The sequence below is a fragment of the Somniosus microcephalus genome, chromosome 6, assembly GCF_052327205.1.
Source record: "Somniosus microcephalus isolate GS21.2 chromosome 6, FLI_Smic_1.0, whole genome shotgun sequence".
Classification (NCBI taxonomy): Eukaryota; Metazoa; Chordata; class Chondrichthyes; order Squaliformes; family Somniosidae; genus Somniosus; species Somniosus microcephalus.
Window position 1 is genome coordinate 28,381,242 of NC_140992.1, and position 27,166 is coordinate 28,408,407.

At 41.7% G+C, this 27,166-nt stretch overlaps 2 protein-coding genes across 4 annotated transcripts in view; one reads left to right on the forward strand and one right to left on the reverse strand.

Moving 5' to 3' along the window:
- The window catches only part of pcolce2b (procollagen C-endopeptidase enhancer 2b), a 47,053-nt gene extending 43,303 nt beyond the window's left edge, over positions 1-3,750 (forward strand). Inside the window, exons 8-9 of the mRNA XM_085989882.1 lie at positions 296-463; positions 3,116-3,750. Coding sequence (XP_085846008.1) covers positions 296-463; positions 3,116-3,246 — 299 coding nt within the window. The 3' untranslated portion in view covers positions 3,247-3,750. The remainder of the gene's footprint in view (positions 1-295; positions 464-3,115) is intronic.
- A 1,587-nt stretch (positions 3,751-5,337) lies between these two features.
- Positions 5,338-27,166, reverse strand: part of trpc1 (transient receptor potential cation channel, subfamily C, member 1) — a 79,115-nt gene continuing 57,286 nt past the window's right edge. For all 3 annotated transcript variants that reach the window (XM_085989879.1, XM_085989880.1, XM_085989881.1), the window contains 4 exons: positions 14,027-14,202; positions 12,534-12,735; positions 7,893-8,087; positions 5,338-7,164 (listed from right to left, as the gene is read on the reverse strand). In XM_085989879.1, the coding sequence (XP_085846005.1) occupies positions 6,937-7,164; positions 7,893-8,087; positions 12,534-12,735; positions 14,027-14,202 (801 nt within the window). In that variant the 3' untranslated portion in view covers positions 5,338-6,936. The remainder of the gene's footprint in view (positions 7,165-7,892; positions 8,088-12,533; positions 12,736-14,026; positions 14,203-27,166) is intronic.

Consider the following 27,166-nt stretch of genomic DNA (forward strand, 5'->3'; position numbering starts at 1 on the left):
TAACTTACAAAGCAGGTTAACAATACATCCTTAAATGTGTCATAAGCCATGTTCTTGTCATGTTCAACACTGTCATGAAAAGCTACCATTCAGTCAAGATTCATGACTGTTTGAGGACAATGAAGTGCTGTTTATTTTATCCATAACCTCACAAACCATTAATTGAAAATGAATAGAACGCAGAAATAAAATCGGTGTTTTGAAGTCTATTTACCATGAGGTGATTTGAGAAACAAACTTTTCATTACTGAATTTTTTTTTTAAAGTTGTGGATGACTTTTCTTGTTTCTTACAGTGATAACTGGCACAGTTATAACTGCTGTAACACGCAACGGCAGTATCCACACAACTATCTCTATTATAAATATTTACAAAGAAGGGACATTGGCAATTCAACAGGCAGGGAAGAACATGAGCGTCAAAATAATCTCAGTCTGTAAAAAGTGTCCGATCATTAAGCGAGGTGAGTTTTGCCATTTGGATGGCTCATTTGCTGTTGCCTGCTCTGTTATGCTTGCTGTTTATTTGAAATTAATTAAGGCGTCTGCTAAAGTAGCAGGCAAAGAATTGCCAAACGGGAGAGTTAAGCATTTGTCTACTAATATTGGCAATAGTAGTTTCTATGCTGAGGAGAAAAGATGGAATAAATTAAGGCATAGTGGTTAGGTGGTGTTTGGCTTTTAAAAGCCCCTTGATGGCAGGAGGAAGGGAAGACTACAGGAGGTAAGAAAACCAATTTCTTTCCTGGGAAAGAATTGTTTAAAGCTCCATCACCAGTTTCCTTCAGTACTGATTTTAATATATTCAGAGACATGTTTGGGCACTAACATCAGCTTTTCATCATGTGAAATGTAACAGTCGAATTCAGAACCAAATAACAAAACTATAGAAGGAGGCCAATCAGTCCATCGTGTCTGTGTGAATTCTTTGCTAGAGCAATTGATAACTAACCCTACTGCTCTGCTCTACCCATAGCCTGTATCTTTTCTGCTTAAAATGATCTAATTTCCCTTAAAAGATGCAATGATCTCTGCATCCATGCCCTGTCACAAAACATTCCATGCTCTAACAACCCCAACAATTTCTCCTAAACTCTCCTTGCTGTTTTAGTCATAATTGATGAAGCCTTTTCATTGACTCCAAAGCAGAGGAAACGGTCTTTCCCTATTCACTCAAACAAACAAACCTCTATTAAGTCTCCTCTTCGCTTCAGTAGATAAAGTCCTAGTACATCATAAAGCAAAAAGCAAAATACTGCAGATGCTGAAAATGTCAAATAAAAACAGAAAATGCTGGAAACCTTCAGCAGGTTAGGCTCATCTGTGGAGACAGAAAGATAGGATTAGCATTTCATTCTATGACCCTTTGTCAGAAACCAGTACTGTATATGAAGTCTGTCCTCACAGCTGTAGTTTCCCATCCCCGATAGGATCTTGGTGAATCTACGCTCTCTGTGGCTTTAATGATCCTTCAATTGTGGGGCACCCAAAACTGCACAAAGTAGGCCTAACCAATGTTCTGTATACATTTATCGTTACTTCTTTACTCTTGTACTGTATGCACCGATTTATAAAACCCAAAATTCTATTGACGTTTTTATGGCTATCATCATCTGCACCCACACTTTCAGGGAATATTGAACCCCTAGATCTGTCCGTTCATCCACATCCTTCAGTTTCTTTCCATTAAGTATACACTCCCATTCCTTGCTTTTTTCTCCCAAAATGTATTACCTCACATATTACCTCACTTATTCACATTAAATTGCATCCATCACCTGTCTGCCCATTCGCTAATTTGTCTATGTCTTCCTGAAGTATTTTACAGTCCTCACTGCTTACCAACTTCCGACATTAGTATCATCAGCAAGTCTCAAGATTGTATTCCCTATACCCAGATCATCTATATATACAAATAACCAAAGTGGACTCAGCTCTCAATCCTACCCTCCCTTTAAATAAGCTTACTATTTATATGCTTATAAAAGATATTAAAGTTTCCTTTTTTACCTTCCTACTGCACTTTCTGTATTCCTTGTGATTATCTTTAGTATTGTTAGCTCTAACATTTGCATATGCTTCCTGTTTAAGTTTGTTTACTTTTAATCGATTTATCCACAGAACTCAATACTTTGATGCACTCCCTTGTTGCTGCATAGGAATACATTTATTATCGATGCTATACATCTCATATTTGAAGATTTCCCACTGCCGAGCTGTCAGCCTGTTTGATAACTTTTCTGCCCAGTTAATTTGGGTCGGATCGCCATTTATTTCACTGAATATTTTTTTTTCAACCCAGCACCCTTATCTTTGACTCTTCATTACACTCTTTTGTTCTTACATTGAAACTAACTATGTGCGGTCACTTTTTTCCCAATTGTTCACCTACTCTTCCATCAGTTATTTGCCCTCACTTCATTTCCCGGAATGAAATCAAGCAATGCTTCTTTTTTTTGTTGGACCAGAGATATAGTGATCTCAGAACTGAATGCAAAAACAGTATCAACTTGCATTTATACAGCGCATCCAATGTAGAAAAACATCCCAAGGCACTTCTCAGACTTCCTCTCACCCCCTTGGATAGTCTCTTGTTCTATGGAGCCACAATGTGGCTCAAGTCCACCCTCCTCTGAGTCGCCGTCACTGTCCACCTCATATTTGTCCAATCATAAGGATCTATTTGAGAGTTCCAGTAACTCAGCGGTTCCCTGCACCCAAGAGCCCTGACCCCCTCTGCTAATCCGGCGGATCACCCCCCACTTCTATCCCTGTGTCCTGAACTGTCAAGCTCTGCCACATTCTGGAGAGTACAATGCAGAAACCCCTCATCCTCTCTGATGCTGCAGACTCTGGCCAATTGTTGCTCGAGTACCGATATCCTCTGTCCAAAGACTGAGCTTTCCAACACTAAGTATACAGTTTGAGATCGAGTTCTTGTTACTCAGTTCAAATTTACACCGTCTTAATTTACACAACAATCCAACTGCCGCACAGAAAACACTGTCAATCAGAGAACAACTAATAACACATTCTTTGTAACCAATAAATGACCTCTTACTGCCTCAAACAAAGTTCTGCTTATTAAGGCATTCCCCCCCTTCTCTTGTTTGCAGGACTGAATTACGTTTTCATGGGTCAAGCGGATGAAGCAGGCAGAGGTCGAGTGCTTCCTAACAGCTTTGTCGTGGCCTACAGATCAAAGAACCAAAGGTTTCTGAACAACTTGAAGAACAGGCGATGCTAAACACACAATGTCAGCAGTGACTTTATTTTCTATTTATGGTGCCAGAAGTCTCCCATTGATATTTTTCTTTTATTGATTACAATGTGCACTTCCGAACATATAGGTGGCTTTCTGCTGGTAAATAGAAGCATTCAGATATAACGTTGATGAAATGTGTCTAACTGAAGTTTGGATGTCTGCTCTGGATATTCCAATCCTTGTACTAGGAGAGAAAAAATATCTGCACAGAATGATTAGCCCCAAAATCATGCTGAGTTTGGAACTGTCTCTTTATTTATAACAATGATGACAGAGATTGAACCTATGTTTATCTTATATACTTATATATTGTAATAGAAGATATAGGTCTTAAGTGCAATAATTTAAAATACAGTGATGATTGGTGATGTTTTATAACTAATTTGTTTTAATCTTGTGTTTTATTTTTATTTTCATGTTTCTCCAACAGTCACTCTTTGCATAATGTATCTGCTGCTTAATAAAAAATGTTTTATTTGGAACTGACGAATGCCCAAAAGTCACCATTTCAAGGACTATGTCAGAGATAATTGTGTCATGTATATCGTTAGAAGACGAACGGGATGAAGGTCCTTAGGCTCCATTTCTCCTTCTATTCACCATCAACTCCAACATAGGGAAATTTGGTCAGCAGGTCAGCAGTTATGCTGACCCACTACCTTGTTAAACCAGTCTTACTTCCCTGTCTGCAGTTGGTTGCTCTCTAAGACTTCAGGAGGATATGCACAGACTGGTGAAATGGGCAGACACATGGCAGATGTAATTTAATGTAGAGAAGTGTGAAGTGATACATTTTGGTAGGAAGAATGAGGGGAGGCAATATAAACTAAATTTTAAAGAGGGTGGTGTATGTATACAATTCATTGAAGGTGGTAGGACAAGTTGAGAAGGCTGTTAAAAAAGCATATGGATCTTTAGCTTTATGAATAGAGGCATAGTGTACAAAAGCAAGTAAGTTATGCTAAACCTTTATAAAACATTGGTTAGGCCTCAGCGAGAGTATTGTGTTCAATTCTGGGCACCACACTTTAGGAAGGATGTCAAGGCCTTAGAGAGGGTGCAGAAGAGATTTACTAGAATGGTACCAGGGATGAGGAACTTCAGTTACGTGGATAGACTGGAGAAGCTGGGGTTGTTCTCCTTACAGCAGAGAAGGTTAAGAGGAGATTTGATAGAAGTTTTCACAATCATTATGGTTTTGATAAGAGTAAATAAGGAGAAGCTGTTTCCAGTGGCAGAAGGGTCAGTAACCACAGGGCACAGATTTAAGGTGATAGGCTAAAAGAACTGGGGAGAAAGCCGGGACCGGGTACTGAATTTGGATGATCAGCCATGATCGCATTGAATGGCGGAGCACGCTCGAGGGGCCGAATGGCCTACTCCTGCTCCTATCTTCTATGTCTAACTAGAGGTGACATGAGGGGTTTTTATTTACGCAGCGAATTGTTATGATCTGGAATGCACTGCCTGGAAGCAGATTCAATAGTAACTTTCAAAAGGGAATTGGATAAATACTTGAAGGGAACAAAATTACAGGGTTATGGGGAAAGAGCGATGGGAGTGGGACTAATTAGACAGTTCTTTCAAAGAGCCAGCACAGGCGTGATGGGCTGAATGGCCTATTTTTGTGCTATATCATTCTATGATTCTAATGTTGATCATGAGAGATGGGTGAAAATACATACGAGAAAGGTGTAATTGGAGTGTTAATTGAATTCCTGTCCCTGGAAAATAAGTACATCTGCAGTAATATGCCATAAACATACCACCTAGGGAATATTTTGCCTTCATCAAGTATTTTTTCATTATAATCAAGTTACTTATAAGACAGTGCGAGATGGCAACTTAAATGTTAATATATCGTTCATGATTTTACACCTTTTTCTTCAATTGAAACAAATTGCAATTTCATATCCAAATGTTAATTTTTTTGCAGATTTATCACACATTCTGATTCAAGTGCAACTCCTAATTTCGCTAAGTATAACAAAACAGTAGATGTAAGTATAAAGTGCTGACCACTTAATACTCACATCTATTTTTACTAAAATTAGTGAAGACAGGACTATCACCCCAAGGGCTAGATAACTTTTTAATTCTTATGCCAAAAAGAAAATATAATTTGCATTTATAAAATGTTAATATTGAAATATATCCCAGAGTGCACGATATGAATTTTGCCAATGAAGGCAGTAAACTCTTTTGCACAATTGTGCATTACTAAAGTCACAAATCACATCAGATGCTTTCTCTTTTAGCTTAAGTATTAACTATCTTGTGAAACCCGCCCTTCAGGATTGTTGTGCATCAACATATCACCATCAGATTCTATATGGGTGAAATTCGACTTGGGCAGCGACGCAAAGCTTCAATGGAACTGAATACCGGGCGGAGCGTGTAACTGGCGGCAGATGCGATATCGCCCGTTTTGCATCCCCATACGAGTTGAATTTCACCCACTATTGCTACTTGAACAGTGCAAATATCTGACATGCAAAAATGTCAACTGAAATATCCTGAGACACGGGAAGAAAGACAAGTTCCATGTCTTTAATGGCTAGCTTCAAAAACCCTTATAACCCTAATGCACTAAAATCCTAGTACAGGGCTTCTGGTCCTCTGCTATTCTAAACCACAAGTCATAGCAAAACTTCCGTAAAGTCTTGCAAAAGATACTTTGCCAGGTCCAGTCTAATATAAACTGCTCATATAATGCTCAAGAAATTACTGTATGTCAGCATGTTATGACACACATTAACTGTGGCCATTATACTAACTTACTGGCGTGAGGTCAGCTGCTTGGGTCAACTCTAAAGATGCATATTAACTTGGTACTTGGCTATTACAAACCACATATCAAGCTTCTTCCGAAAAATGGACTATTCCCCAGGGCTGACATCCCTCACTCAGAGCAAAAAAAAAATCACATTTTAAAATATATTTTTAAACCTTAATTAAATGCAAGCTACAGTAGCAAAAGAATCATTTTACTGACAGGATTGAGCACACCATACTTATTAGTGCACACATATGTGCAACTCTGCTGTTTTTTGACTATAAACAAGATTATAGGGTTGAAATTGCACAGTGCCAGATTTTTAATGAAAGCTTTCAAACATTCATTTGAAATTTCTTTGTCTGCAATTTTAATGAAAGTGTTAGCATGTTTATGCCAAACGAGCTGATTCCCTTGTTAAAACAGCTCACATAAGAATTCATGGGAACTTGTTAATGTGTTCTTTACCAATATAAAGCGGATTTCATCCCCCATATCTTTGATCTGCCTCGTGGGTTTCTGATGCATTTTTAGAACGTCCATTCTAACCACTGATGGATCAACAGTAGGGTCAAGAATTCAAAGTTCCTTTAAGGGAAATAAATACCTGAAGCATTCTCCTAAATGGCAAAATGACAATATCTATTTGTAATAAATTATTTACATTTATTTGTGTTGCAGTCTTCCAACAAATTTAAAACTGTATATATAGTAACTGTATATTTCTGCTCCAGAATTTCCACACCATAAATTGCATTAAATAGAATATTGGTTAAATAAGAAGCATTTGATGATGAAGGATGATGACAAAATAAGTCTTTTCACTCAGTGTAATACTCAGAACATTATGGCAAGACATATGTCAGCATCTAGTCCCAGGAAACCGGGAATATTTTTTAGTTCCGTGAATAGAACATGGCACATTTTGATGTCCTGAAACCAAGAAGGTCTCTCATTTCATTGCGAAATTTGGAGAGGTCCTGGCGTAGTTCATTCAGGTTCTCTTCAGTTGCCTGGTCTGTGCTATGCATCTTCTGTCTCATAGCGGTAAGGTAACGATGGACCAAGCAACACATTACCTTTTGGTAATTTTCATCTCGTTTATGCTTGAGGGTCTTCCATTCCTTGTTAGATTAAAAAAAAAAATTATTAAAAAAAAAGTGGTCTATCTTTCAGTGGAGACCAACATTTACCGTATGTAGGAACTCCTTTAAGATGATAGCAAAATACTGTGGATGCTGGAAATCCGAAATAACAACAGAAAACGCTGGAAAAACTCAGCAGGCCAGGCAACATCCGTGGAGGGAAACAGAGTCAACGTTTCAGGTCGAAGACCCTTCGTCAGAACTCCTTTAAGATGCTCCTTAAAGCCTAGCTCTTTGACCAAGCTTTTAGTCACTCATCCTAATATTTCCTTCTTTGGCTCGGTGTTGGTTTTTGTCTGATTTCACTCCTGGGAAGAGCTTGGAGACATTTAACCATGTTAAAGGCACTATATAAATGCAAGTTGTTATTGATAGCAAATATATTACTCATAAAATATGAATGGGGCTAGCTACCCGTGTTTCTAGATCTTCCTTGGCATGCATTATGCCCCAGCTGATTAAGCTCACTTAGTAAATGCCGTTCTGTGGCAGGTCAACAATTTAAATATAGGATAGGATAGGCTAAGTCTAACATTACAGATGTATTGCTATCTCTAGGCGTTTGCTTTTCACAGAGGTGAGCATCACATTATTAGGCAAGTATATATCATATATTTTCTTAAGATTCTGTAAATATCACTCTCCTCTGTCATTGAGTGCTCTATGATTCGGACTCTGTAATTACAATTTTCCAGATGTTTTCTTACTTTGAGGCTGTTTTGTCGTTTCACCTTCCCAGTACTCGTGTGAGAGCAGATCCACTTATTGAGACTCGTGAAGAGATAGCAAATGGTTTTTGGGGAAGGGATGGTGTTGAATGGCGGGGGTAAAGTGCATTTGTCATCAAAATAGCTCAGCCACAGCTTTGCACGGGCAAACTTCCACTCCTTGTCTTCATGGTTCTTGAGGGGGGGGAAAAAATGAAAGAAATGAAACACTGCAATTCAGTAATGTAAATGAGCAAACATTTATGGACCAAAACATAGCAGTTTAAAATATTCACTTTTATTGGAATATGTGAAAATATTTTCTTTTATGTTCCCCATATAGTGTGCACAAATTCAGAGCCACGAGGACACAGGCGTCCTGTCAAGCTTCTTTCAATGTCACTTTAGCTGGGGTACTAGGGGTGAGGGCAAATGGTCTCCGGTGACCAATCCTATGATGTAATTCCCTACAGAAGCACTTGCCCTCTGCCTGGTGATAAGAAACCCAATGTGTAGAGAGAATGCAGGCAGAAATCTGCACTCCACCACACTCAGCAACAGCAAACTGATCCACTACCACGCTGTCATCAAGCCCCTGCATGTAATTTTAAAAAAGTGGTATATTTAATAGATAGCTGGATGCCTGTTGATGCATCACAAGATAATAACCAAATTGTGGTGTTTATGTGATCTAAAACACTACTAACTGCTTATGAAGGGGACTGAGGAGACAGCAAGCATAGGCAGAGATAATGAAATCCTTAATGGAACTTTTTAGCTCTTGTTTTGTTGACATAACTTGAATGTCATCTGTGGAATGCAATAGGTCATAGTTGAATAATAATAATGTAGATTACTTCACTCGGCTGAAATTCTGGAGTTTTTTTTGCTTAATTGCCGAAGAAATTCCACCACGTTTTCTCCTCCAAGAATTTTTCCCTCAGGAGAACAATTAAGTTGGGGAGCCAACAACAGTCAAAATTCAACAATCTCCACTGGAGTCAGCAGGTTTGACAGACTTTCCTTCTACACATTTTTTTTCTTATGAGTTCATCTTCCGAACAACTGAGAATAGATTTGAGCCTTAAATTCATTGACAGCCATTTGAATTGTTTATAATGTGGAGTTGATTGTGAACGTTTTATTGTCAAGTATACATTCCACTCTGATGGAGATTGTATACTTTACTATTCTGGGCATCTTAATAAAAGTATTTCTAGAAGGTAAGTGGCTTTGTGGATAACACTTGGTCCATATGATCTCTTGGCTTGGTTTCGATCGCCTGAGGCAGGGTCAGAGAGGAATTTTCAAGAAAATGTTCTTCCTTATTGTCCCTTGGGTTTTCTCTTTCTTTGCATCTCCCAGGAGATTACACGGCTGGTGGGGGGGCAGGAGGGAGAAGTGTTTAGTCATGATGCTCAAGTCATCATGAGGTGTGGGGCAGGATTGATGGACCAGCTGATCTGTTCCTGCCCGTCAATTTTGTATGCTTATATGGCTACATGATGTAGAACCTCATAGATTCCAACTTTTATAACACAAGATGGGGTCTTTTCCGATTGGGTTTGCTTGAGAATGTTGTGCAAATTTCTGGCTGTTGAAACCTCGGCTCAGGAAACACCTGGGGAAAATAGGCAAGAGCCTCATTTAAATATCAAAATGTGGAAGGGAATATCCCACACACTATTTCTTGATATTCTTAATTGTAGGATGTGCATTCATAATTATGCTCATTATGTAAAATGGCCATCTTGGTTTGCTAGATATTGGGCCGGATATTCCGATCCCTATGGGCGAGTACGCGCTGTGTACACACCCATAGGGACACCAGAAATGCCGGTTTCAGGCATGCCAAGTGCATGCGCTGAAAACCAGCATTTTTGATCTGTCAAGAATGCTCTTGACAGATCGGACGCCTACCCTGGAGAAGGGCCTCTGTGGGCGGATAGTTCTACTTTCTGGAGAACCTCCGCCCGCAGAAAACCCTTAGAAGTCTTACGTCTGGTAAAAGCAGGCGTAAGGCCTGCTTTAACCAGCATAAGATTTGAAAAAAGTTTTAAAAAAAATTCTCACTCATTTATCATTTAAAAATACTTTAAAAAAAGGTAAGTTTATTTTTAGCCACGTAAAAAACTTGAATTATTTTTTTCAAAAAATTGTTTAAAATATTTAATTTATTGTAATATCAACTAATTTTAAAAATGTGATGGTTTTTTAAAATTTTATTTAATGTTTTAAAGTGTTTTTGGGGTGATCTCCATTCATATATTTGACAGGTCTATCTGTCAAGTGTATGAAGGGAGATTCCCTTCTTTGATTGGCTCCCCATGGCCCACGTGATCCCAGGGACGCTTGCGAACCGCATGGGCCTCTGGGATATGTGGGCCCTGTGCATTTTGAGTTTGGAGACGCCCGTGAGCGGAAGTGTCCGGACCTCGGGAGCCCTCAGGTAAGTGCGTAGGTTGTTTCCAGATCGGAGGCCTCCGCACGCGGGAAGCCTCCGATCGGAAAATACGGCCCAATGTATGTAGTTTGTTTAAAGGACACAGTAAGATAAGCATTTACAGTCACTTCTTGACTGGTTTTCTTAATTGATTTTTTTTGTCTGCTGACACTTCGGTTCTCTTGAGCCTTTGTGCCAATTCTATTGCATTTTCATTGCCACTAACTGTTACCAGCGGCTTTTCAATGGAAAATTCCACCTATTTGACCTTTTTGGAGGAAGCAGATTAAAGCTATCAAAGGGCTACCAGGAAGATCAGACTGTAGCAGAGGTGTTCTGTGCTCACCTACTGGTGCCCCTTCACCCACGTCTACAGACCTTGCCTTGGCAGAAAATCAGTGCATGCAGAGGCTCCTATTCCTAAGGGAGGCTGGACTAGCAAACCCATGGCATGGGTACAATATTCAAATACCCGAATAATACAATGCTGGATGGTTCTTTGGAAACACTGCAATCACAGTATGTTATTTTTTAATGCGGTGCTGAAAAGCCTGATTGGCCACCCACCAAAATGCCACTAACCATATTTGGACACGCCGTCATACCTACCTGGAAATGGCTGTGAGGAACTGTCTTCCCACAGTCCAGGTCAGCAGAGAGTCAGATGCAGAGCTCTGTTACATGCTGCAAGGACAACAGTAGCCAACAAGCGCATAGGGCTGGCACAGTTAGTGACAGTACTAGACTGTGGCCTGAATCTTGCCTCCACCTCCTTGCAGGCATGCTACAATATTGGTCTATGGGGATGGTCCCCTAGAGTGCCACTCTATTCACAACCACTTCATGCAGTGACACCTCCACTTCAGTAGCCATCAAACAGGGGGTCAGTCACTGGGCTGCTCCATCACTTGCTCGCAGACTCATCCCTACACATGGGGGCTTCCTTTCACTTTTTTGACTATCACATCTTAGTCCTCTGCAGTATTGGCAAAGGCTGCTAATGAGTTGAAATACCCTTCAGCTTTTCAGAAGAATTTTTTCTCCCTACTCTGACACTTCTCCCACCACTAGTGTGCTCCGTCCATACATCCAAATCTGCACCTGAAGCTATACATGATATTGAGCTGCGAATGGAAAATTGGGTGTAAACGGCACAGATCACTTTAGGTGAACTTAGCACTCATTTCTAATCCTTTGGGAGTAAACTGCACCCATATTGGAAAATTTACTCTAGGACCTCATAAATCCTGAATTTTGAACACTGGTGCCAATATATATCTCAAAGTAGTTTACTCAGGAACATAAATCAGTGCTGGTAATACCACATTTGCAGCATTTATACTTTCTCCATGCGTGCTACCGTCACATCATGACTGCAATCAATAGTTAACCTTGTGGAGTGACATAGCAGCGAACTCTGCGACACAGAAGATTAGAAAGCCACATGGATGAATACACAATTAAAACTTATGAATTAATCAAATATATTAGCCACATACACACACACACACACACACACACACACACAAACACACATATATTAAGTGTCAGGTTCTGAGATTTAATCAGGGCTTGTATTTCAGCACAGATGCCCTATGAGGTGATCAGACCTGAACTCAAGAAAGTGGCATGTGTTCAGGTGCATAATGTAAAAGGGACTTCTGTTTTCTGCTATGGTCTAGTAGCAGCCAAGTGTTTGTGCTTGTATAACACTATTACATTAAGGAAAGGCTAAAAGAAACCTTGTAAAAAGGTTATAGTATATAAATGGCTGTCGTATACTCAGTGGGTTACTTTCTTCCAGCCTCACTCAGTCCGAACCAGCAAATGACTGCAGTATTATCTTAAAAATTTGAATGACTAGGGGTCATAAATATAAGATAGTCACTACTAAATCCAATAAGGAATTCAAGAGAAACTTCTTCACTCAGAGTGGTGAGAATGTGGAACTCGCAACCACATGGAGTGGTTGAGGCAAATAGCACAGATGCATTTAAGGGGAAGCTAGATAAACATGAGGGAGAAAGGAATAGAAGGATATGGTGATAGGGTGAGATGAAGTAAGGTGGGAGGAGGCTCGTGTGGAGCATAAACACCGGCATAGACCTGTTGGGCTGAATGGCCTGTTTCTGTGCATCATATTTTCTATGAACTGTATGCTGATTTTTAAAAAAATGTTCTCCGATCACATGACTTACAGCTATCATCTGGAAGCTTTTGTGTAGCATGGCTACCAGGAGTTTAGTCAGGACGATCACAACCACCACGTTATATGTGCCAATGATGAGTACTCCAACGAAGGACTGCAGGTCATCGGTATAAGTGAACCTTGTGACAAACAGCGCCACATGCGCCAGGGAGAAAATGTACCAGAACAGGGCATAGCAGGTACCAATAAACCTGGAGGAACAAGAGACAGTGAATTAACTACTGGCCTGCCAACTCTAAGAGTATAAAATCAAAATGGAATCCATATTAGATAGCGAACATCTCCATCCAGAATTTCCACTAGACGTAACAGGACTTACATTAGCAGATTAGATATTGCAGCTCTACCTCGATTGGCATTGGAAATCTATCCCTGGTGGGAGGGTGAGAGGAGGGACCCTGGTCAGCATGATGCTTAGAGCAGCAAAACCGGCAAAGTACAATATTTTTCACTTCTTTCGTAGCATACACTGTCTGCAGTTGGCAGAGAGGTCTTTGTCAGTGCCAATCTGAACTGGACAGTAGGAGGGACACAAGGATAGCATAAAGAGGACTCCTTCTGATATTCCCTCCTTTCTCTGTGGGAAGTAGTTAGCCTCTAGCAGGTCTTTAGAGTGACACATGGAGACTGGCAACCCAGCTTAAGAGAGATTGCACATCTAACCATGACATTGCAGCTCTAACTGGCCACGTCACCCAACCACCCAGTTTTGACATTTTTAAAATACAATTCTTTCCAATTTTCTAAAACAATCATGCCATATGTTCTATCAGAGGTAGCATGAAATGGAGATTCTAAGTAGAATATTATTTGTCGCCTGAGACTCCAGCATTTATAATTTACATTTGATTTCTTCCTCCCATCCCCTTGTTTTCACCTTCCTCCTCTCCTCACTCACGAGCACCCGCCCTCTCCTGCCTGCTGGAGACTGAGCAAGTTGACATACCATCAGAAACAGTTGAAGCTGTTACCACACGAGATGCAGGAAACTGAAGCTCCTGAAACCTCTCTTTGCAGAGCCACAGAGAATTAAAAATATGAAACATACACAACAGTGGTACAACTTGAGACTGGCAAGCAGGCTGTTGAGTTTGGCTTGATAAAAGGTAGCGCGCTGGAGTGAGGTAAAACATCGAAGGAAAATAAGTGACAGCACCGTTCAGGCCTTTAAACGACACTAACTGTAATAACTGAAATCTTGCTCAGATCGAGCATCTCGGTCACACATAGTGGAACTGAAGCAACATTGTGACCCCCACCTTCTGACTGAGGAATCAGAAGCTCAGTTGAGAAATATCAAATGCTTGGGACAGTGAAGACAGATCTATTTACCTAAAAACCTGTTTTCTAGTGATTGGATATTCGTGCTTGAAATAAAAAATAATTGCAATAAAATACAATATTGTAACATGCTGTGGGAATAGTTCAGTAAAAAATGAAGCATTAACTAAACCTTTGCCACTAAATTGCACATCAACTTACGAATGGAAGGTGCTGTTGCGCTGTTGCTCACAGAAGATTGCCGTACAGCCCTTGCTTTCCACTGCTGAAAACTCCTTATCGTACAATTGAGTCAGGCCGATGGTGAATGAGATCAGAACAAGCAGAAACATTCCCAGGAACGTTCCAAAATCGTGCAGCATTTGTCCCATAGAAATCTGATCACAAATATTGGTAGTAGATTATTAACCGTTATGGATTACAAACGGATATAGTCATGTTTAGAGAATACTGGTTACCAGGCAGTGATTAAAATGCTGTAGCCTAATAAAAGAGTTCAGATGTAATAAAGAGAAAGCTGGAGAAGTGCGATTCGGAAGTCTCCAGTCATATCCTAACGGGCACAGGGCCAAAACATGAACTTCTCCAGAATTTAGTACTAATTGAAAATGTGACATGGAAAAAAATGATCACACTGGTATGTACGGTAAGATCTGGTCTTCTGAGATTGGGCTAAGGCACGTTGGCAAAGGAGCAGAGCTTTACTTTGCCTCTAGCCATGGTACACATGATTTGGAAGTGCTCAATGCTGACAGTGGGTGCCAAAAAATGGAAATACCCCAAGAAATACCCTGGCAATGAGTCCAAAAATTGATCAAAATTGATGAATGGGAACAATTTCAGGATAGTAACCCCTTGAGTCATCAAAAGACTTTTCCAGCTTTCAAAACATACAGCCTTTATAGTCAACACCAGCTGCAAAAATGAGAGTATGGGATGTCCACTTGCAGATTTGATAATTTTCACAATGAGAAACAGGTATGTGCGAGTTAGAACCTGTGGCATTCATGTGTCCTAACTACATAATAGTGTCTGTGGATCAGAAACTGAAATTCATGGATTTTGGATGTCTTGCGGGCAATGTTCCCTCTCATTTTTTGGGGGGACGCGTGGCCCATTCAGATTTCCGCGCAGGCGCGGTTTTTTCCATTTCAAAGCCGGTGACCGGCCTGCGCGGGACCGCCAGACCGCTGCGCGGCCGCTTAATGGGAACATTGCTTGTGGGGAGTACGACCCTCTTCCACTGAGCCACAGAATTAGACTGATTTGATCTTCAATGAATTCAAAAATGGACCCCCTGTTGTATTGCTTCTGCAGGAATTCTAGTGGATTGATGCATTTGAAAAACATAAACTCAATGGGCTGGATTTTCATTGAGGAGGCGTGTAGGAGGCGGGACTACAACTTTCGGGGTTGCAGTCCCACCTCCATCGAGTTGTGGCCAACCCATGCGATTTTCACTTGATTGACCCTGTTGAACCCGCCCAGCGGGCTCAGCAGGCCAATTAAGGGCCACCTGGCAACAGGTAACGTCACAGATTGACATTTCATCTGTCAAAAGCTTTTGACAGATGAAATATCAGCGTTTCACAGCTGTTTGAAGCTGTCAAACACTGACAATCTGTACTCCAAGTTAATTCCTTCCTCTCAGGCTGATTTAGAGATCTCTCCAGAACAGAAAGCTGAATGCTGCAACTTTTGACAGCTCGCGGCCATTCTGCTTTCTGTGCCGGTGAGATGAGGGACTCCCGAGACCTGAAGGAAGTAAAACTTCTTTAAACACTTTACACACACCAAACACACTTACCTCTGCACTCATGCACCCATCACTCACCTGAACACCGGACATCTCGACCCCTCCAAGCCCTTCATCCCGACGGTCCGCCTCGCTAACTTGGCGTGGTTTGGAGCCGTCGGGAATCCCACACGTCAACAATAAAAATAGGGATTAGGCTAAAAACTGCCTGTTAACTACCTGTTAACAAGCAGTTAATTGGCACTAATCCCCTTCCCACCTCGGGGAGGCGGGTCCCTGCACAGGTCGGGTATCCGCCTCCTTTGAAACTGGCATGGAGGCGGGTTGGGGGGCAGGATGGGTTCGTGCCCCCCGATTGAGATTTTAACCCCCCACACGCCTCCAATCCCGCCTCCATGGCCCAATGGAAATCCTGCCCAATGTGTCTATTAAAAATTGGGGGGGGGGGGGGGGGGTGGGGGAATTGCGGGGAGTAGATAAAGGAAACAGTTTCCATTTCCCAGAACTGATATTCCTCTGGAGTACAATCTGAAAAAGGAAAAGCGGATTAGAAATAAAAATGTTTTGCAGTGAGGCCTTTTCATGTTTCTGGCCATTTTCTAGGAAAGAACTGGTTTATGTTAGAAGGCTTTGAAAAACAGATGGTTTTATTATTTACTGAGATTTTGTTTATCAGCCCTTGAACTGCCAGCGTTGCTATTTGCATCCACTATGTTGACATTATGGTCACACTGACACAGCACCGCACTTTATATTTAAAATCCTGCCGGCTGAGCTCGTGAATCATCAGGTCAGCTTGGTGGCACAAATATAAGCCTGTATATTATTCCCAAAGATCTTATAAATTTTAGAAAACCAACATTAACTCTGAAAAACAAGTAGAGGACAGTGATTCTTTCACGTTAATTAGGCGGAGGCCCAGTTTTCCCATTAATTTTTTTTTTTATCATGTCTGTGTTTCACGTAATTACTGGGAAATGTAACAAACGGCCCGTGTTTTCAAGCCAGATCCTAACCACATTTTCCATACATTAACTGAAGGGCCTGAAAGGCATCACTGTTGTAGAACTCCACTAAGATTAATTTTATATTTTTAATTGAATTTGCATAATGTTTTGGCTTTATTTGAACATGTCAGTATCACAGGAAATCCTATAAATCAATTTTGTTTTTTAAAATAAGAACGTTAATTTAAAGAAATACAGTGCATGTTCATATCCAAGGCCATATTTCCTGTAACACTGCCAATTTCACGCTATTTAATCCGATTCGTTTTTTTTGTGTTGGTCGTTTAATAGCTCCGACTCAAGTGCGCTTTTGACATTCAGACTAGATTGCTCACTCTGCACAATTCTGTTTACTCCCTTCGGAAAAACATCTTTCATCAAGTCACTCTCCTTGGTTAAGGGACCTGCAGCAATTTATTTTCTAAATTAAATGAATCTTGATGAGGCATTGGTAATTCAAAATTGGGCGTCTTTTTCCTCGGTGCAATGTTCCGACACTCCGGTTAAGCTTTCAGAAATATGTCTCTTCCACTTTCAGGACCACACATTGTTCAACATTTTTGAAAGCTCGGCTAGCATGTCAGAACAGTACAGTGAGAAAAAACCTATAAAAGAAAGACTTGCATTTATATAGCTCCTTTCACGACCACCGGACATCTCAAAGCGCTTTACAGCCAATTAAGTACTTTTGAAATGTAGTCACTGTTGTAATGTCTATACTTAAAATGTATTTGATCTACCTTGTTTGATGCTGTACTCCCAGAATAGGAACTTTTAACATTTTCCAAACTAATGGATTATTACTGAGCATCTAATATCTGCATAATGCAGAATAGCAGAATGGTGCTTGATGTGTTGGAATAATAACTCTGTGCCAAGCAGTGATTGGATGTGGGTTCTCACCATTCTACCCATAGTGAGTGTCCAATCCCATGTCATTGCATGTAGGTGTCAAATGGAGGCTAATGGAATGCTGGCCTTTATATGTAGAGGACTAGAATACAAGGGGGTAGAAGTCATGCTGCAGCTATAAAAACCATGCTTAGGCCACACCTGGAGTACTGTAAGCAGTTCTGGGCACCACATCTTAGGAAGGATATATTGGCCTTGGAGGAAGTGCAGTGTAGGTTTACCAGAATGATACCCTGATGTCAAGGGTTAAGTAACGAAGAGAGATTACACAAATTAGGAATAACAACAGAAAATGCTGGAAAAACTCAGCAGGCCAGGCAATATCCGTGGAGAGAAAACAGCGTCAACGTTTTGGGGCAAACCCTTCGTCAAGACTGGAGAAGCACAGGAAATGAAACAGATTAAGAGGCCAGGCTGGGAGAGAACAAAAGAGAAGTGAAGAGACATTAAGAGGTATTCAAAACGAGACGAGATGGTGATAGGACAAGTGGAGACAAAAGACGGCTCCAGATTAGGTGTGAAGTGCGCTGGCAGAATGGGAGACAGCTGCCACGTGGGAGAGAAAAAAAAAGGGGGAAAGGGCCAAAACAAAGGTGTGGATAAAAAAATAAGTAAAAATGTAATGGGGGCCGAGGTTATGATCTGAAATTGTTGAACTCGATATTGAGTCCGGAAGGCTGTAAAGTACCTAATCGGAAGATGAGGTGCTGTTCCTCGAGCTTACGCTGAGCTTCCGTGGAACAATGCAAGAGCCCGAGTACAGTGAGGTCTGAGTGAGAATGGGGCGGTGAATTAAAATGACAGGCGACCGGAAGCTCGGGGTCATCATATTACACAAATTAGGGTTGTATTCCCTAGAATTTAGGTTAAGGGGTGCTCTAATCGAAGTTTTCAAGATATTAAGGGGAACAGATAGGGTAGATAGAGAGAAACTATTTCCGCTGGTTGGGGATTCTAGGACCAGGAGGTATAGTCTAAAAATTAGAGCCAGACCTTTCAGGAGTGAAATTAGGAAACACTTCTACACACAAAGGATGGTAGAAGTTTGGAACTCCCTTCTGCAAACGGCAATTGGTGCTAGATCAATTGTTAATTTTAAATCTGAAATTGATAGCTTTTTGTTAACCAAAGATATTAAGGGATATGGGCCAAAGGCAAGGATATGCAGTTAGGTCACAGATCTACCATGATCTCATTGAATGGCGGAACGGGCTCGAGGGGCTCAATGGCTTACTCCTGTTCCTGTGTTCCTAGACCAGAACTTCCTACTGAAAGTGTGGCAACCAGAGTGCCAGTCTCATACACGTCTCAGTAGGGAACAGATGAGCAGAGCTCCAGGACATCTCCCCAACAAGAGAGAGACAGTGGTCAGCACAGAGAAAGTAGTGGAGCAGAGAATGGGGGATAAAAGTAATTAAACAGCTGAGTGCCATAATACTTTCTTCTCTCTCTTAAGTTGACATACATTGTGCTCTATTCCCTGGCCAAGATAGTGGACAGCCAACCAGTTCCCAAGCAGTGGCCAATACAATTCTGTAACCAACCATTAAAGGATGTAGGAGTGCAGGCCAGGATCTTTCTGTCCTCCTTAAGGTGAAGCTCTCTGCTTCCATTGACAGTTAGGCTGAGATTAGGAATTGAGAAGGAAACTGTGGGTGCAAAGCCATTTTAGCGATTTTAGAGCACTGCATTGTTGGAAGCGTCATATTTTGGAAGAAATGTTAAACAGAGATCCCGTTCAAGTGGACATTAAAGATTCCATGACATTATTTGAAAGAGTGCAGGGATTTCTCCCAGTGTTCTGGACAACATTCCTCCCTCAAACCAATACCATCTAAAAACATGTTGACTGTTGTTCATCTCATCATAAGATGTTACTGGTGCAAAATGACTGCCACATTTACCTACATATCATTTATGACAAGCAAAAATGTCTATATATATATATATATATGTATGTGTATATGCGCAAGTGTTGTTATTAAATTACTAATAAGCTGCATCACACTGCTATAACTGGGCGACATCAACTTCTTACAATTAAGAATAGAAAGCCTCATCAACTAGCAGATTTGGTTAAGGCTTAAGCATACAGAAATCCTACACAATATTTATATCAAAGCAATTTGTATTCAGGACCATTTTAAATCACCAGCAGGATTGATGTGTAAAAACAGTACACGGAAGAGAGAGGGACTGGTGTATATTTGATTTTTTTTTCCAAAAAACAAAAATCAAAACCCCTCATTCACTATTAATTACCAAGCCTGATGATCTGGTTTGGCTTAGCTCAATCCCAACTGACATTTTAAATTGAATCAATGGTGAAACCTGAATACGGGTGCCAATCTTTTTATAGCACTCTCTTGGCTGTTTGTACACTCTTGACTGTGTTGAATTTTGTTTTTAAAGTTCGTTAATAGCAGACACTATTTAATTAATAACATCTCAAAAGGGATGTTTTGACTGTGAAAGAAGTTGCTTGAAATCATATAAAACACTCAGGTCTGTGAATTTTTTTTTTTACAAGCACCCAGTCCAACTGGAACACAACCAGTACTTATCTGGTGCCTGCTTATTTTTAGACTTCTAAAATCAGCAAGTATTCTGTGGTCCGGTGCTTCAGGTTCATTATGGATTGTGCTCCTAGTGATTTTAGTCTTTGTGAATTATAAATGCACTATAACGTTATTGGAATCTTAATAGATCGGTGGGAGTGTGACATATCTTCCTCTCCCTTAATGCAAAATAAAAATAATAAATATTGAAGTCACTGAAAATGAATAATAACAGCACAGTATTTTTGTAAATTAAAAAGGGAGAGGAGTAGTTGTGACAATACAATGGATCAAATGGTTGATCTGCTGCACCACAAGTATGTAGTCTATCTACAAGTCCCTATTTCCGTGATACTCCTAATATTGCCTTGGCACTTGTGGTCTGTCTCCCCTTCACCTGTAGTCCTCAGCAGATGTGCTGATTCACATTTTGGGACCCTAATTCACAGCCAGCCTTGCCCACGTTGTCCAGGGTAGATTCAGTGTAGGTCCATCTTCTTATTCTTCACCACAAAAAGGTAAATGAATGTTATTAGGAGTCAGTGTTCTCCCACTTTCCATAGACCAAGCAATTAGAACCATTGGACCACAAGTTTTATTTTGTCTTTCTCTTTCTGTAGACAGTGCCTGTCTGCTTCACAATTTCCCACCGTGACGTTATTGCAACCAGGGGCTCACCATGTGAGGAAGCGCAGGCACAGATCTGGGTCTATTCACTTTGCTGCTGTAACATTCCTGAGAGAAAACCTTCAGCCACACATTGGGGTCGATTTTCAGTGTGCCGTGGAGTCGGGATTGGAGGCGTGCGGGGGTTAAATTCCCGAATTCGGGGGTCCCGACACCATCCCGCCCAAAATCCGCCTCCATGTAAGTTTCAAAGGAGGTGGGTACCCGCCCCACACTGGGACCCGCCGACCCGAGGCGGGAAGGGATTAGTGCCAATTAACTGCCTGTTAACAGGTAGTTAACAGGCAGTTTTTAGCCTAATCCCTATTTTGAAGGGTGTCGTGTGGGATTCCTGACGGCTCCAAACCACGCCAAGTTAGAGTCGTCGGGCCATCGGGTTGAAGGACTTGGAGGGATCGAGATGTCAGAGTTCAGGTGAGTGATGGGTGCATGAGTGCAAAGGCAAGTGTGTTTGGTGTGTCTAAAGTGTGTAAAGAAGTTTAAATTACCTGTACTTACCTTTACAGCCTTCCTTCCTCTAGGCTTCGGGAGTCCATCATTCAGCCGGCACAGAAAACAGAATGGCTGCGATGTCAAAAGTGACAGCCTGCAGCTTTCAGTGCCGGTGAGATTTCTAACTGAGTCTGCGTAGAAGGACTCATGTTAGAAGACTGTCAGTGTTTGACAGCTTCAAACAGCTGTGAAACACTGATATTTCATCTGTCAACACGTCTTGACAGATGAAATTTCAGTCTGTGACTTCACCTGTTGCCGGGTGGCCCTTAATTGGCCTGCTGAGCCCGCTGGGCGGGCTCAACAAGGTCAATCAAGTTAAAATCGCGTGGATTGGCCGCATCTCGATGGAGGCGGGACTACAACCCCGAAAGTTGTAGTCCCGCCTCCTTCCCGACTTCTGAATGAAAATCACCCCCATTGGTTGGGATTGTGGCCCCTGACAAAAAGTTAATGAGTAGCTACTGTATGTGACAAGTCTCTGATTGCAGACAGGCTGTCAGAGGTGGCACTAAATGGAAGCCAAGCTCTTCCCAAAGGTTGAGATGGAAAGTGAAAAATATCAGAAGACCAACATTACTCACATGAATCAGTCATTCATGAAAGACAGACTTATGAAATAATACTGAGCGGCCTACGGGTGGCGCTGTCCAGGGAGAGTATAAATACTCGGGCACGGGCCCAGCTTGCGCAGGACATTCTTAACAGGAACTAGTGAAGGACACAATTAGACCTTCATGTTGTAAAACAGTTGATTAAAGCTTTGTTTAACGCTTAGACCAAGTGCCTAGTAGTTTTCTTACGTCAATTACTAAAACCACAAGGCTGAATTACAGTTTGAAACTCAATTCCAGACATTTTGTTTTGGAGAAATTGTTTGCTTATTATAAAGATGTGGCATGTCAGTCTTGGGCAATGGGACACTTCTCTACCTTTAGCTCTCCTAAGTCAGGCTGGAATATGCGGGGTCTGTGGAAGTTCACCTAATCTGCATAGGGGCTGTGGACACTTGTGCGACTGGGGTGCATCTCGGGTACTGGCCTGTTCCCACAGGCCAGAAAGTCTAGTGGTGTTTGACAATTATGGAAGGGGAAGGGAGTGCTAGGGCACCTCCAGAAACTTGCTCACATTGCTCCTTTATAAGGGGGTCAAACAATTCCCCTCAAATTTTTACCTGTTTGAGGGTACAGGTCACGGTCAAAGCCTGAATCCCCAGGCAGCCCTTAATTCCACCAAGGAGGGAGGCTGGTCTGCGCTCCTCTTTGGATGGACCAGCCTCTGGAAATGTTGTGACCTTCTGCGAGGCTAAGAACTGCCAACGTAGGGAGTCTCTGGCACTGACCACTCACTCGCCATGTCATTAGCTTGGAGGCTCCACCCTTACAAGGCCCCATATGATCTCCCATTGTAGGCCGAGACCCAGATTACCTTCTGGCCGTAACATCTCTGCTCGAGCTACAGCCGAGGATTTTGGGCCCGAATATGCTTAGCCCTAGACTCAGAACGACATGTCCTATTGAATTAGCCCTAGCCTCAGAAACATAGAAGATAGGAGCAGGAGTAGGCCATTCGGCCCCTCGAGCCTGCTCCACCATTCAATGCGATCATGGCTGATCATCCAAGTTCAGTACCCGGTCCCTGCTTTCTCCCCATACCCCTTGATCCCTTTAGCCTTAAGAAATATATCCAACTCCTTCTTGAATATATTTAATGTATTGGCCTCTACTGCCTTCTGTGGTAGAGAATTCCACAGGTTCACCACTCTCTGGGTGAAGAAATTCCTCCTCATTTCTGTCCTAAATGACCTACCCCTTATCCTTAGGCTGTGACCCCTGGTTCTGGACTCCCCGACCATCGGGAACATCCTTCCTGCATCTAGTCTGTCCAGTCCTGTCAGAATTTTATAAGTTTCAATGAGATCCCCTCTCATTCTTCAAAACTCCAGCGAGTACAAGCCCAATCAACCCAATCTCTCCTCATACGTCATTCCTACCATCCCAGGTATCAGCCTGGTGAATCTTCGCTGAACTCCTTCCATGGCAAGAACATCCTTCCTCAGATAAGGCGACCAAAACTGCACACAATACTCAAGGTGTGGTCTCACCAAGGCCTTGTACAACTGCAGCAAGACATCCTTGTTCCTGTACTCAAACCCTCTTGCTACGAAGGCCAACATACCATTTGCCTTCTTAACCGCCTGCTACACCTGCATGCTTACCTTCAGCGACTGGTGCACAAGGATACCCAGGTCTCGTTGCACTTCTCCTTCTCCCAATCTATTGCCATTCAGATAATAATCTGCCTTCCTGTTTTTGCCACCAAAGTGGATAACCTCACATTTATCCACGTTATATTGCATCTGCCATGCTTCTGCCCAATCACCCAACCTGTCCAAATCATCCTGTCGTTTCTCGGCATCCTCCTCACAGCACACACGCCCACCCAGCTTTGTGTCGTCTGCAAATTTGGAGATATTACATCTAGTTCCCTTGTCTAGATCATTAATATATATTGTGAATAGCTGGGGTCCAAGGACCGATCCCTGCGGTACCCCACTAGTTACTGCCTGCCATTCGGGAAAAGACCCGTTTATTCCAACTCTTTGCTTTCTGTCTGCCAACTAGTTCTCTATCCAAGTCAATACCTTGCCCCCAATCCCATGTGCCTTAACTTTACACGCTAATCTCTTTTGCGGGACCTTATCGAAAGCCTTCTGAAAGTCCAAATACACCACATCCACTGGTTCTCCCTTATCTATTTTACTGGTTACATCCTCAAAAAATTCCAGTAGATTAGTCAAGCACGATTTACCTTTTGTAAATCCATGTTGACTTTGTCCGATCCTGTCACTGTTTTCCAAGTGCTCTGCTATTACATCTTTTATAATGGACTCTAGCATTTTCCCCACTACCGATGTCAGGCTTACCGGTCTGTAATTCCCCGTTTTCTCTCAACCACCTTTTTTGAATAGTGGGGTAACATTAGCTACCCTCCAATCCATGGGTACTGTTCCAGATTCCATCGAATGTTGGAAGATGATCAGCAATGCATCTACTATTTCTAGGGCCACTTCCTTAAGTACCCTAGGATGTAGATTATCAGGCCCTGGGGATTTATCGGCCTTCAATCCCATCAATTTCCCCAACACCATTTCCCTACAAATACTGATTTCTTTCAGTTCCTCCCTTTCATCGGACCATATGTTCCCCGGCATCTCTGGGAGGTTATTTGTGTCCTCCTTTGTGAAGACAGAACCAAAATATGTATTTAATTGGTCTGCCATTTCTTTGTTCCCCATTATAAATTCCCCTGATTCTGACTGCAAGGGACCTATGCTTGACTTCACCAATCTTTTTCTCTTCACATTTATAAAAGCTTTTACAGTCAGTTTTTATGTTCCCTGCAAGCTTACTCTCATATTCTATTTTCCCTTTCTTAATTAATCTCTTTGTACTCCTTTGTTGAATCCTAAACTGCTCCCAATCCTCAGGTTTACTGCTTTTTCTGGCCAATTTATATGTCCTCAGAACGGCATGCCCTATTGATTTAGTGGAGCATTTATTTTCTTGCACTCTCTCTCCCCTAATACCTTCTTTAAATGAGACAGTTGATTTATTATTCTTTACATTGTGTATTACAGGAAACTTTGTGCTATCCGGCACCGACGGGACCGAGCTGTTGCCGTTCCCTCAAAACTGCCGGACACACCAGCGTTAATGTTGAAGCATACGGAGCTTTTCATCTCCGTATCTGACAACAAACACTGTTGCTTAGCAACAGCTTCTAAACAGTCGGCCCGTACCTTGGAAGCGTCTCTCTGAAGCTGTTGCTAAACTACAGAGACTTTGCAGAGCCTGACTGTTGAAAAAAAAGCCATGAGAAGAAAAAAAAACTAACAAAACGGCTCCTGATTTTTGCCGGTGGCTCGAGCTTGCCGGACATTTAGCCTCCAGATAACACAAAGTTTCCTGTAACATGATTTTTATCTTTGCATTGTGTATAATACAGTATGTTTTGATTTTTAAAGTTTATCTTTTACTTTTGTAACAGAAATCTGTATAATATGGTCTTCTTAATTTGCGTCCGTTGAAAATGAGGCAAAATATAAAAAGAATTTGCATTTATATAGCGCCTTTCACAACCTCAGGATGTCCCAAAGCGCTTCACAGTCAATGAAGTATTTTGGAAGTGTAATCACTGTTGTAATGTAGGGAAACGCCGCAGCCAATGTGTGCACAGAAAGCTCCCACAAACAGCAATGAAATAAAAGACCAGATAATCTGGTTTTGTGATGTTGGTTGGTTGTGATGTTCTTCAAATAGTGTCACGGATCATTTATGTCCACCCGAGAGGGAAGACAGAGTCTCGGTTAAAAATCTTATCCGAAAGACGGCACCTCCAACAGTGCAGGTCTTCGCTCTTTCCTTTGGAGCCACTCTGGATCACATGAGAATGTTCCCTGACAGTGATGTCACTGGAGTAGCCCAACAAGCAGGAAGACTCAGCTTGAGAGTCACCGTGCAGGTAAGAAGAGCGACAGTTTTTTCAAAAGGATCTATCAGATTCTTGCAAGTACATTATTTGTTTCTATAAAATGGGTGGAGTACTTTGAACAGAAAGTACTTACCCTGGACTTTCTTTCCCGTTAACACCTTCTTGTATTTTGTTGGTGCGTAGCTTTAAGGGTTGCAGTCTAGAATGTGTTTACATGTGTTTCTATCATACTTCCAAACAATTGAATTTAAAAGCAAATTCAAAACTAATGCAATCACAAATTAGTCAGCTGCTCCGGAGAAGGAATATAATGCACAAACAGCACAATGTAGGTGAAATGGTAATAAAGATGGCAGCTATATAAAAGCTGAAAGCGCACGGCACTGTAAGATTAATATGCCCTCTGCTCCTTCATCACAATATAATGTTGTCATGTTATTTTAGTAGCGAGTTACTGAGATGTAACTATACATATATTGCTGTCTCATTTATGAGCCAAAACTTTGTAGAAGGTCACACACAGTAACACAGCGACGGAAACTCCTTAGACAGAAAAATGGCAATGCTCACAAATAGACCGCAAAATCGTGGAGGCTTATAGGTGTGAAATTTAGCCAGTCTCAAAATATTTGCAGTGCAAACATTTTTAGGTTAACAGTACTGGCTGTATAAACTGTTGATTTTAAGCTGACTAAAGGTGACGGCAGGCGTACATGTAGACAATGTTCATACTGTTTCCCGCCGAGATTTAGAATTCCGGTCAGGTTGGTGCTCACTAATCAAAATGGCAAACAGAGCATATATAGAGGCATGGCTTTATCTGATGCCTGACGCAATGAAGTTGGAGGACAAAGCATGTATCTCTTGTTCTACACATGACAGCTCCCTTATTGCTGCAATGTAATGAAGACAAGATGCACAGCAGATTTCCAGCTGTTTGTGGGGGGGGGGGGGGGGGGGCGGGGGGGGCGGAGGGGAAATCTAGACTGCGAGTTACTCTACGCCAAATTTTTCTGACCTCCTGGCAGCTGGTTACGGGGGAAGCACTGGCCGACAATTGGGGTCAGGTCTCCTGCCAATCCCCATGGCCAAGAGTGTGTGGTGCAGAGAGGAAAGGGTGACAAAAATATCTTTTACTAACCTTTAATTATATAAGATATAAGGATAGGGGAAAATAATAAACAATAATCAGAAAATGTGGAAGCCAGTATGCGATGGTGTTGGAAGTGCAGCGTGCTATCGCACGAAACAGTAAGACGTTGGTGTGCACTTACAGTATCTCAGCTGTGCTACTGGGAGAAGCAAAGAAGGGTGTTTCCAGGCACTGTCCCATAGAGAGAGAAGGTGAATCTAAGGAAAACAAATCAGCCTAGGGCCACTCTCACATATCTCAGCAACTGGTTTAGGAGTACTATTAACAGAGACCTGGAGCTGG